The following is an 11,388-nucleotide window of genomic DNA, read 5'->3' as shown; positions in this document are numbered from 1 at the left end:
TAATGAAATCTGACGCCCTCCTCTGGTGTGTCTGAAGACAGCAACAGTGTACTTACATATAATAATAAGTAAATTTAAAAAAAGATAAAAAAACTATAAATAGATTAAATACTCCCCTTCAGAAATTTGTCAGGCTTGCTCTCTCTCACATACACCAGACAGAATCTCACCAAGATTAACCTTGAATTCCTGGTTGAATTTCTTATGATCCCCTTGCTTCAACTTCCCAAGTACTGGGATGACAGGTATTACTGCTGTATTCTTTTTTTTAATTAATTAATTTATTAGTATTATTTCTTTTTTAAAAATATATTTGCCAGGCAGTGGTGGCACATGCATTTAATCTTAGCACTTGGGGGGTGAGCAGATATCTGAGTCTGATGCCAGCCTGGTTTACAGAGTGAGTTCCAGGACAGCCAGGGCTACAATGAGAAACCCTGTCTCAAACAAAGAAACAAATGAACCCAAAATACATTAAATAAGTAAATAGATAATACAACTATTTACTGTTTTAAAATTTAACTTACTTTAATTTGTTTGAAATAGGGTCTCCTGTGGTCCAGGCTATCATTTTTTTTTTTTTTTTGGTTTTTTTTTTTTTTTTTTTTTTTTTGGTTTTTTGAGACAGGGTTTCTCTTTGTAGCCCTGGCTGTCCTGAAACTCACTCTGTAGATAGACTTTGAACAGAGAAATCTGCCTGCCTCTGCCTCCCAAGTACTGGGATTAAAGATGTGTGCCACCACTGCCAGGCGGCCCAGGCTATCCTTAAACTTGCTAAGTTGTTGAAGATGACCAGGGGAACTGATCCTTTTGTCTCTGTCTCTACAGTTCTAGGATTACAGGTGTGAGTCACCATACCAGTTTATGTAGTGCTGGTACTGGAACCCAGGATTCTGTACCTGATAGGCAGCACTCCATCAGCTGGGCTGCATTCCTACTCAAGTTTTGTTTGTTTTGTTTAGAAAGAGAAATTTATTCAGTATACTCCTAGAGACAGTGGGCTCCAAAGTACTGCCTGCCCATTTTGTTTGTTTGTTTTTTCCTTTCAGTTTATATTTGACAGACACAGAAAAGTTAAAAGAAAAACATACACATCTCACTCTCTGTGTCTCTCTGTCTCTGTCTCTGCCTCTGTCTCTGTCTCCTTCTCTCTCTCTATATATATACATATATACATATATATATCAAGCAAATACTATCCTAACTATATTCACCGACATGTTGGCCCGTAACAACACAATTAGGAACTCTACAGTCTAGTAGCAAGTGTAGAGTATTCCAGACTCATAGGAGGAAAGTTTTACCAGTACAGATCAGCTGGGGCCATATACAAAAATATCAGAGGCCAAGACTACAGAGCAAGTGCTTGTACTTACCTGCATACTGAGGTTAGACTCCAACAGCACGAAGACCTAGACAGCATCTAAACACTCTTTTTCTTCCTTCCTTCCTTCCTCCTTCCTTCCTTCCTTCCTCTCTCCCTCCATTCTTCCCTTTCTTCCTCTCTTCCTCTCCCCCTCCCCTCCCCCTCCCTCTCTCCCTCTCTTCCTCCTTCCCTCTCTCTCTCTCTTTCCCTCCCTCCCTCCCTCCCTCCCTCCCTCCCTCCCTTCCTTCCTTCCTTCCTTCCTTCCTTTCTGTAGTTAATGTAGAACAATAGCCCAGGTTGATTTCAAACTCAGGATCTTCCTGCCTCTGCCTCAGAAGTGCTGGTATTGCAGAATGACTATTTTGTCTGTTTTTTTTTTTTTCCTTGAGACAGAGTCTGCTATACCCAGACTTTCCCCACACTCACTATGTAGTTGAGGATGACCTTGTACTCCTGATTTTCTTGCCTCCACCTCTTAAGCACTGAGCTTAAAGGTGTGTGCTAGTGTGAGCTGCTGTTCACAGCTGTATTTTGTGCTTCGTGATAAGGTTTTCTTTGTAACCTAGGCTGGCCTTAAATCAGAATGCTCCTGCCTCTACATCAATGATTACTAGGATTACAGTCTATCCAACCTGTAAACCACATCCATAATGGTCTATAAATAATTGCCCTTGACAGAAAAAATGGAAGGTTTTAAATTTCTATGTCAAGAAGGAAGAGGGGGGAAAAAGCAAAACGTAAAGAAAGTAGCAGGAGAGAAGTAAAGGTGTCATAAAACAGAACGCAGGCACACAGAGCACAGAAAAAAATGGAGATGGCTCAGTAGGTAAGAGCACTTGCACACAAACATGGGCCCTGCCTGTGTTTGAGTTTTTTGAGACAGGGTTTCTCTGTATAGCCCTGACTATCCTGGAACTCACTTTGTAGACCAGGCTGGCCTCAAACTCAGAAATCCAACTGCCTCTGCCTCCCAAGTGCTGGGATTAAAGGCATGTGCCACCACTGCCTGGCTCTGTGTTTGAGTTTTAATTTAGTGTAGTAAGCAGGGACATAGAAGTGACTGCCCTAAAGGAAGAGGTTTATTATACTGACTCCCAGAGATAGGAAACATGCCTCACCATGCAGAAGCACACAGGGAAGAAAGCACTAGCACTTGGGAGGCAGCTGGAGGGAAGGAAACAGAGGCAAGAACCTTGCTGTCATTTCTGTGGGAAGAACCAGGTGAGAGAGTGTAGGCATACCCGGTTCTCTGGCACCTGCCCTAGGGATGTAGGGCAGGCAGCAGTGGTCCTTGATGTGGAATCCCACAGAGGAGGGGTAGGAGTGAGAACATTATTTCTCTCATCCCTGTGATCAAATGCCTGATGAGCAACTTAAGGAAGGAAGGGCTTATGGGTTGCAATTCAAGTGTGCAAGTCTGTCACAGAGAGGGAGGCGTGGTTGGAAGTGTGAGGAGGCTGCTAATCACATTGTACCTGCTGTCAAGAAGCAGTGATGAATGCTGGTGCTCAGCTGAACTTGTTCTTTTCGTGCAGTGTAGCCATGAAATTAGCCATTCCCCTAGTCATGGAATGAACGATGCTACAGACATTTAAAGAAACCCAATTTAGATAATCCTTCACAGGCACACCCAGAGGCTTTTTGGCGATTATACATACCATCAAGTTGACAATATCAGCCATCGAAGGTGGTCATTTACTTTAGGGAATGATCACACTTGGAAGGAGCTGTCCCTCAAACAGCTATATCAAAGCTGTTTGATAACCCCTATATCAAAGCTTCCAATACAGAAATTAGAGGCCATGGTTGGACTTGATCTGGGCTGATACTGTGTAAGCTGTTCAGATTCGCTGCAGTGGAGACTGGTGCACACGGGTGAGTGGATGTGCTAGAGGCAACAGTGCAGATCATGTAAATGATACACGATACTGAGAGAACTGGAAATCTACTCACAAGAAAAGTCCTGTGCCCTCCTCACTAAGCACAAAAGATAGCTTGAGTTGAATTGTAAACTTTTGAAAATCTGTTTAGCCAACAGTCTATGGTACATTCTTTTTCTTGGGTGTGCAACAAAAAAAGAGTCACTATTCACCGAGGTATACATGTAGGATCATTTCAGCACCACTGCACACTAGGCTCAAATGAATCTGCAGAAACAGACATGCCATGATTTGGTTGCACAAAGATAAAATGCTATGCTGTGACATGCAAGAATGGACTGACCATACTTCCCCAGACTGATGTTGACTGAATCCAGCCAGTCTCAAGCAGATGACTTCAGTGACACACGTTCTAGAATAGCAAAACAAAAGAATAGGGCAGATCTCCGGGCTAGCTCTGGTTGGCTTGAAAAGATCCTTTGATCATGTGCAGATGATTCTTAAAATATGTACACTTCCAGGAGAGAAGTGAGCAAGATGTAAAGTGAATAATTAAAACAAAAAGATATGTACACTCTACATAAGATTAAAATTTTCTGAAGGCCAGATAAGATGGCTCAGCAAGTAAAGGCACTTAACACTAAGCTTGACTACCTGAGTTTGATCCCCTGAGCCCACACAGTAGAAGGCAAGAACCAACGCCCACAAACTCATCTGACAGTTCTATATATGTACCCCCAACTGTGTAAATAAATATAATAACATGTTTAAAATTTTTCTGAAAAAATTTTGAATGTCTTCACATTTTATTTTGTTATTTTAATACAAAAGGTACATTTATAAATGGAAAAATGACATATAACTTGTGATGAGATGCATCACAAGTGCAGTGTTTTAGAAATTGTCACTTGATTGGGAAACACACTCTGGACCATTTATGGTTGATGACTCTGGAAGTGCCCACTGACTTCTCTGTCTGCATGTAGCAAACCTGCCCATTCTGTCTCACTCACTGGCAGTTGTCTGCATTCTTTTTTTTTTTTTTTTTTTTTTTTTGTTGGTTTTTTTCGAGACAGGGTTTCTCTGTATAGCCCTGGCTGTCCTGGAACTCACTCTGGAGACCAGGCTGGCCTCGAACTCAGAAATCCGCCTGCCTCTGCCTCCCAAGTGCTGGGATTAAAGGCGTGCGCCACCACCACCCGGCAGTTGTCTGCATTCTTGACAGTAATGAAGAGGTTCCTGAAAGACCACTTGTGGGTTCTACAGCTATTGTTGATGTTTGAAGGTAGCATCTTGTGGCTTGGCAACAGTAAAAACATGAGACCAAACAAATACATGTTACAAAAAGACAAGCAATTGTTCACTGGTCATAGACAGTTTCGAACTTTCAAAGGATGCTTTCTATGCACGTGTTGTAGTCTCAGGATGTAAATATTGCAGAGTTCTTCTGCTGTTTTGTAGTTGGCTTGGCCTGCATTTTCTGATAAGGTGGAGGGACTCTCAGTGCTTGAGTTGCTAAGAGTCTCTACAACCTCCCCTGCATCCCCCCCCCCCCGCTTTAATCTCTCCACACTCCTAAATTCAGCCTTTCTAGTGCTAGGATTACAGTGATGTCACCTGTCCAGTATGGAAGTATAGGGTTAAGTGGAGCATCCACCTGCCATCTATGTCCACTCTGGGCAAAGCCTGCCACTAGACTGAGTTGTTCTTCTAACGAAAGAAATCTTTCTATAGCTAGGTGTAGTGGTGCATGCCTTTAATCCCAGCACTTGGGAGGAAGAGGCAAGCAGATCTCTTGAGTTTGAGGTCAGCCTGGATCTACAGAGAGAGTTCCAAGACAGATAGAGCCACACTATGAGACCCTAGACCCTGTCTCCAAAAAAGAAAAAAGCTTTTTATTTAGGTTATTTAACATGTATTCTGAATTATGTACTTAAATGTGAATTGCAATTAAAACACTTAAAAATTTTTATAGATTTTTATTTGCCATGAAAAAGAATGTTGATTGAATTTTACCAAGTAATTTCAGATGTGTTCAAGATGATTACAGTTTTATTCTTAATTACTAATGTGCTGAATTTCATTGATCATTTTCTCTCAATGAGCAATCCTTACCTTTCTTTTTGTTTTTGTTTTACAATGTTCAGTACCCACTTCCCCCAGGTCCCCTTTAGGCCATTGTCTCATGATTTTTACTTGTTCCATTTACATTTTTAATTTATTTTTATTTACTTGAATAAATGTTTGCTTGCATCTATATACACTCACTATATCCATGCCTAGTGCTCACAGACAACAAAGAGGGCATCAGATTCTCTGGAACTAGAATTATAGACAATTGTGAACTACTTGGGTCTTCAGCAGCAAGTGCTCTTAAGCACTGAGCATTTCTCCAGCCCCTATAATTTAAAAACTTAACTATTTTATTTTTATAAATGTGGGGATGGTTGTGGTATCTATGGAGACCAGAAGAGGGTGTTGGCTCACATGTTGCTGGAGTTAAGGGTGGCTATGAGCTGCCCAATGTGTGTGCTAGGAATCAAACTAGGTTCTCTATAAGGATAGTGTGTGTACTCTTAACTACTGAGCCATCTCATCAGTCACTCTGTATACCAGGCTGGACTCAAATTTAGACATCCTCCTACTTTTGCCTCCCAAGTTCTGGGATTAAGGGCATGCTCGACCACGGTGCTTTAATCTTTGTGTTTATAGGAGAATAGAAATTGTGAATACAACCCCAAGACATCTTTAAAAAAAACATTGTAGAAACTTGGCTCCTTGTTCTCCCCTTTCTGTCTTTGAGTGGCTCATTTATTTTAAATGTGATAAGAGGAAACTAGGAATCATGGGAGTGAGAAAGGCCATTGTGGAGGTATGTGACAGGCAGTGTCTCTGCCTAAGGAACAGTCCTCTGTTGCCTGGAATGTGAGCCAAGTCAAGATCTAAAAGGAAAGGACAAAAAGCAGCTCCAGACGTGTGTTCTTTTTGTCACATGGCATATGTTATGCAGAGTTAAGTGCCAGCTGCTTTGCCTCTAGGTCTCCCATCTAGTATACACCTGGCATCACACAGCCATCACTGTCACATGCTCCAGTCTCCTACTGGGACCCATTTTTTGGAAGACTTGTCTGCAGGAGCTGCACTGCTTCACATACTCCCCTGGCACTGGGCACTGGGGTTGGCTAAAAGCACAGCAAGGGTCTGCCTCTCAGGAGTTGTTTGTGAGACCCTCTGAAGCATTTCTGTGGGCAAACAAAGTAAGCAGTATGGATGTCCAGTACCATCATCTGTAACAAGTTACAGATTATTCAAACACTTATGATATGTGCTTAAAATGCTGTCACAATATGCTGCATATGATATTCCATCCAGTGTACATATGATCCCAGCTCCTTAAGTAGTACACACAGTGTTCATACAAGGAAAAGAGACCCAAAAGAAACAAGAGTGCTGACCATAGTGTCTGGTTTCACCCTCTAGGCCGTGATAAACCTCCCTCCCCATTCTTGTCCCCAGTTCCTACCTGTAGACCAACTTGCCTTATATACACACTCAAAGAAAATAAATCTTTTAAAAATATTTTTGTTTTGTTTTTGTTGTTTGTTTTTCAAGATGGTATTTCTCTATGTAGCTCTGACTATCCTGGAACTTTCTCTGTAGCCCAGGCTGGCCTCAGACTCACAGAAATCCACCTGCCTCTGCCTCCTGGGTACTAGGATTAAAGACCTGCACCAGCATGGCCTTACTAAGAACTTAAATCTTAAGGATTTAAGTCTCGAGGAGAGTGTACTCAGCTTTTTGCAGGAACTCAGTATTCTTTTTAGAAACAAAAACTGGGAATGTGCACAGTAGCTCTGGGGAATGACCTGCTGTGATGTATCAGAGCCTGGCTTACAGACACTAGGTGTAAACTCAGGGCTTCTTCCGGTCTAGCACAGAGTGTTCAGTGTTTACCTGTCTGTAGCACACCCTAGATACCTAGAATGGCAAGGGATTTGAGAATAAAAGACTGTCACATAAGCATGGGCTCCCTGTGACTTAAAGAGGAACTGCCGGATATTATCAGGCCTGTGCACACCTGGGTGCTCTCAGGGTTGTTCTCTGTGATCTTCAGTTCCAAGACCCACACTGTGGCTGGGACCTCAGGAGCAGAATAACACCAGGGACACTGAAGGATCCCATGAACTTTTGAGGTTGATTGTATCCACTTAGTAGAGATGACAGTGTAGTGTCCTTGCCACAGTGTGCTGTACAGTTGTTAGGACAGAACTATATTAAACCATTTGGTTCTTTTTCTAGCTTTTGGGCTTGTATCATGCTTGGGTGCTGTTTTTTGTTTGTTTGGGTTTTTTGTTTTGTTTTGATTTGTTTGTTTTGTAGCCTTGGCTGTCCTGGAACTTACTCTGTAAACCAGGCTGGCTTCAGAATTCACAAAGATCCTCTCTCTGCCCTCCAAGTTCTGGGATTACAGGTATGCACCATCACTGCCCAGTTTGAATGCTAGTTTTTTTGAACTCACTCTGTAGACCAGGCTGGCCTCGAACTCAGAAATCCGCCTGCCTCTGCCTTCCAAGTGCTGGGATCAAAGGTGTGCGCCACCACTGCCCGGCCAGATGCTAGTTTTTCTTATCTTCCTCTCTAGGGTAGTATCTAATTCACCCTTGCCAAACATCATGCTTTGGCATCCAGTAGGATCATGGGTATAGGGAAGCTCTGAACAGGATAAAGACAGCTGTGCAGGGTGACTTGTTCCCATAGCAAGCTGCTGATCTGTTCTCAGCAGAGTCCTGGAAGGTTTGACTCCTGAGAGCTGTGTAGCCACCTCCCTGTACTCTGATGAGTGGGTAGACCATCTATTTAGAGGTGGAGTGAGGTGGTTTGGTCATGTGGGGTCAGGTACTAATGTCTTTTCTACTGTCTTTCAGTGAACGAATTTACAGTGATCAGGAAGAAGTTTAAGTGCCCCTACTGCAGCTTCTCAGCCATGCACCAGTGCATCCTTAAGCGACACATGCGTTCACATACTGGAGAGCGACCCTACCCTTGTGAGATCTGTGGTAAGAAGTTCACTAGGAGAGAGCACATGAAGCGACATACTCTGGTGAGTGCAGACTCCAGTGCATGAGGGTATATGATAAAATGGTCTCAGATGTCCTGACAGGAAGGTCAGGAGCAGGGTGTAGACTACCCACCCCAGTAATAGGTGCCTTGCAGAAGGGAGTGTGGAACAGAACAGGAGAGCTGTCCCCACCCCTGACCCTATTACTGTGCCTCTCCTCAGGGGCTCCAAGCCCATCTGAGTCTGAGTGCAGAGAGTAATGGCGCATGGCTTGCTGTCTGCTTGCTGGTCTCCTCAGCCACTGTAGAGTGCATACCACTACCTACACTCTGGCCTGTCTTATTTGCATCCCTACTCTTGTGCCTCGCTCTTAGTACCTAGCAGGCTGTTTTCAAGTAGCAGGTGTTGAATCTGTCTGGCCAAGAAATGACAGAAAGAAAAAGTTCTCCAGAAACAGGTAGGTTGGTTCAGGAAAGATATACCAGCAAAGTCAGGCCAGGTACAGACAGCTTATGGCAGGCTGGGGTCAAGGAATTAGAGCTCCTAAAAAAAAAATCAGGGTTTGGGGAGGGGCACATTTAGAGGAACAATGTGTTCCTAACAATGGAGTTAGGGGGTCTCAGATTTCAGCAATCATCTTCCCCGGGAAGAGCTGGCTGCCTGCTGTGCCACTCCTTAGTTCACTAACCCTGATTACAGGGTCTTATCCTGAATAGGGACCTTTGATTCACCTGTCTGACTTTCTGTGAGAAGAACCCTAGCCCTAGCCCCAACCTCAGGTCCTAGAGTCCTGTGTACTCATAGCTGCTTGAAGTCTTAGAGCTGGTTTTAGATCTTTTTGCTAATGAGGCCAGAGATGTAGCTCAGTCAGTAGAGTGCTTGTCTAGCATGCATGAAGCCCTAGATTCAGTCCCTAGCACCACATGATGGTGTATTCCTGTGATACCAACACTTGAAAAGTGGAGTAAACAGTATCGGAAGTTCAAGACATTTAGTTGGCTTAGTGGATAAGGATGACTGCCACCAAGCTTGACAACCTGGGTTTAATCCCCAGGACCCATATGGTTGGAAGAAGAGAACAGACTTCCTTTCACAGGGTGTCCTCTGTGTGGACAATTATGGTGTTGGGACACACACACACACACACACACACACACATAAAGTAAATTTTTTGAAAAGTTCAAGGTCATCCTCAGTTACTAACAGATTCAAGGCCAGTCTGTGATACATGTGACTTTTGTCTCAAAAACAGAAACAAAATAACTTTTCACTAGTTCTATGTTTGTTTTTGCTGAGTCCACAGAGATTGTTTTACAGACTGAGGTAAAACTTAAGTGGGATGTTGTCACCTCCACACAGCTTTTCCTATTCAGAGAATACTGGGTCTTGTTTTTCTTGTAGGTGATGAATAGTCTTGAAAAGTCTGCATTTTCTTAACCAGAACCATATTCACTCTAATCAACAGTGCTGTAACTTGGTCTAAGTTTTGTTATTTGGTAGAGAAAGGGGGGAAACTCTGGGCTTAAAATGGCAAAACAAGGGCTTGGGGGGATGTGTAGTTCAGTTGGCAGAGTATTTGTCTAATTTGCAAGAACCTCTGGGTTTGAGCCCTAGCACTACATAAAACCAAGCATGGTAAAACATTATCTGTAATTGCAGAATTATAGAAGCTGAAACAAGGGTATTGAGAATTTCAGGCCAGTCTGAGAGAGGGAGAGAAACACATAAGCCAAAGAAACCAAAAAGTGCCCTGTGTACCAAGTTATTAGAGGTCTCATTTCTAGAATCAAGCCTTCAGGGAAGCTTGTGAGGCTGGCACCCCAGCTTCAAGGGCCACAAATTCCACCTAGTGACAACCCTTTCCAAGTCATGCTGTGGGCTACTTGAGTTTTTCTCAGTTGGTGGATATTTGAGCTTTAACTCAGAGTTCTATGGAAAGCCACTCTGCCTGCAAGAAAAGTGTATTCAAGAGAGGGGAGGCTAGGTGATCTTTGGGACTGGAAGCCTGAGAAGCCCAGGATGGGAAGGTAGCACTCAAGGCCCAAACAGAAACACAGCACCACCTTGTGGTCATATCTTTGTGCGTGGAGGAGCCCTTTGAACTGGCAGATTCAGAATAGTGGGAACAGATTCAGAATAGTGGGAACAAGTTCTAATCACCTCCTTAGCTGTGTGCAGCCTGTTCTCCAGCTGGTCCTGGTGGCAGCATATGCAGGAAGGAAGACAGCCTAGAGCCTGGGGAAGCTTCTGTCCAAGGAAACCTGACACCAGTCCACCTGTAGAACTGCCTGGCCAGAGACGGTTATGGACTCCTCTGAGTTCCTTAAGCTTCCACTTTGAAGCTTAGTGTCAGGTCTTATATACAAGGAGGTACAGTGAGGCTGTCCAGGCTGATACTCCCATGGGTACCCCACAGATCCCATCCTATGACTACTCTACAAATTCCATCCTGGGGTACCCCACAAATCCCATCTCTAGGAAGGAAATTATGCATAGGCTTTCTACAGAGTAGTACACTTGTTCCTATGCACACTTCCTCAGGCTCAGGCCTCCTGGTTCCCCTCCAGGAACTCCAGACTTTTGTGTTCTGTGTACCTCAAGACCCTCTATTGAGTACTGCGTCTTCCTGCTAAGTACTACAATGGGCAGGGCACTGACTGCTACTGTCCCTCCCTGGCTACCACATTTCCTCTGTCATTTCTGTCCTTGCCTTTCAGTTGAGATATGGGACAGAAGAACTTGCCCCTTTTCATGGAAGCAATGTGCATAGCAGCCAGGCTGATGTTCAACTCCATTGCCCTGCTGTCAGGCTCCATTGTGCTTCCCACCCATCATCTTCATGCTGACTCCTCTCCCTCTACTCCTCACCTGTAGCCCCCATGCTGCCCAGCCTACCAAGCTAGCCTACCTAGGCTTCCACGAAGGCAGATACCACTTGCAGCTTCCAACCACAGCTGTGTATAGGCTCCCTGTCCCATGCACCCTGATGAGCAGTGTTGCATTTCTTAGTTCTGCACCATCTGGGTTGCTGGGCCAGCTCCTTTGCCTGTACAGGGTTAATGTTAGCTGGGCTCCAGAGCTGT

At 43.9% G+C, this 11,388-nt stretch overlaps 1 protein-coding gene across 4 annotated transcripts in view; it reads left to right on the top strand.

Moving 5' to 3' along the window:
• Positions 1–11,388, top strand: part of Zbtb46 (zinc finger and BTB domain containing 46) — a 97,402-nt gene that overhangs the window by 82,024 nt on the left and 3,990 nt on the right. For all 4 annotated transcript variants that reach the window (XM_031373076.1, XM_031373075.1, XM_031373077.1 and 1 more), the window contains one exon: positions 8,172–8,347. In XM_031373076.1, the coding sequence (XP_031228936.1) occupies positions 8,172–8,347 (176 nt within the window). The remainder of the gene's footprint in view (positions 1–8,171; positions 8,348–11,388) is intronic.

The sequence above is a fragment of the Mastomys coucha genome, unplaced genomic scaffold, assembly GCF_008632895.1.
Source record: "Mastomys coucha isolate ucsf_1 unplaced genomic scaffold, UCSF_Mcou_1 pScaffold15, whole genome shotgun sequence".
NCBI lineage: Eukaryota > Metazoa > Chordata > Mammalia > Rodentia > Muridae > Mastomys > Mastomys coucha.
This window is presented reverse-complemented; position numbering and strand designations above follow the sequence as displayed.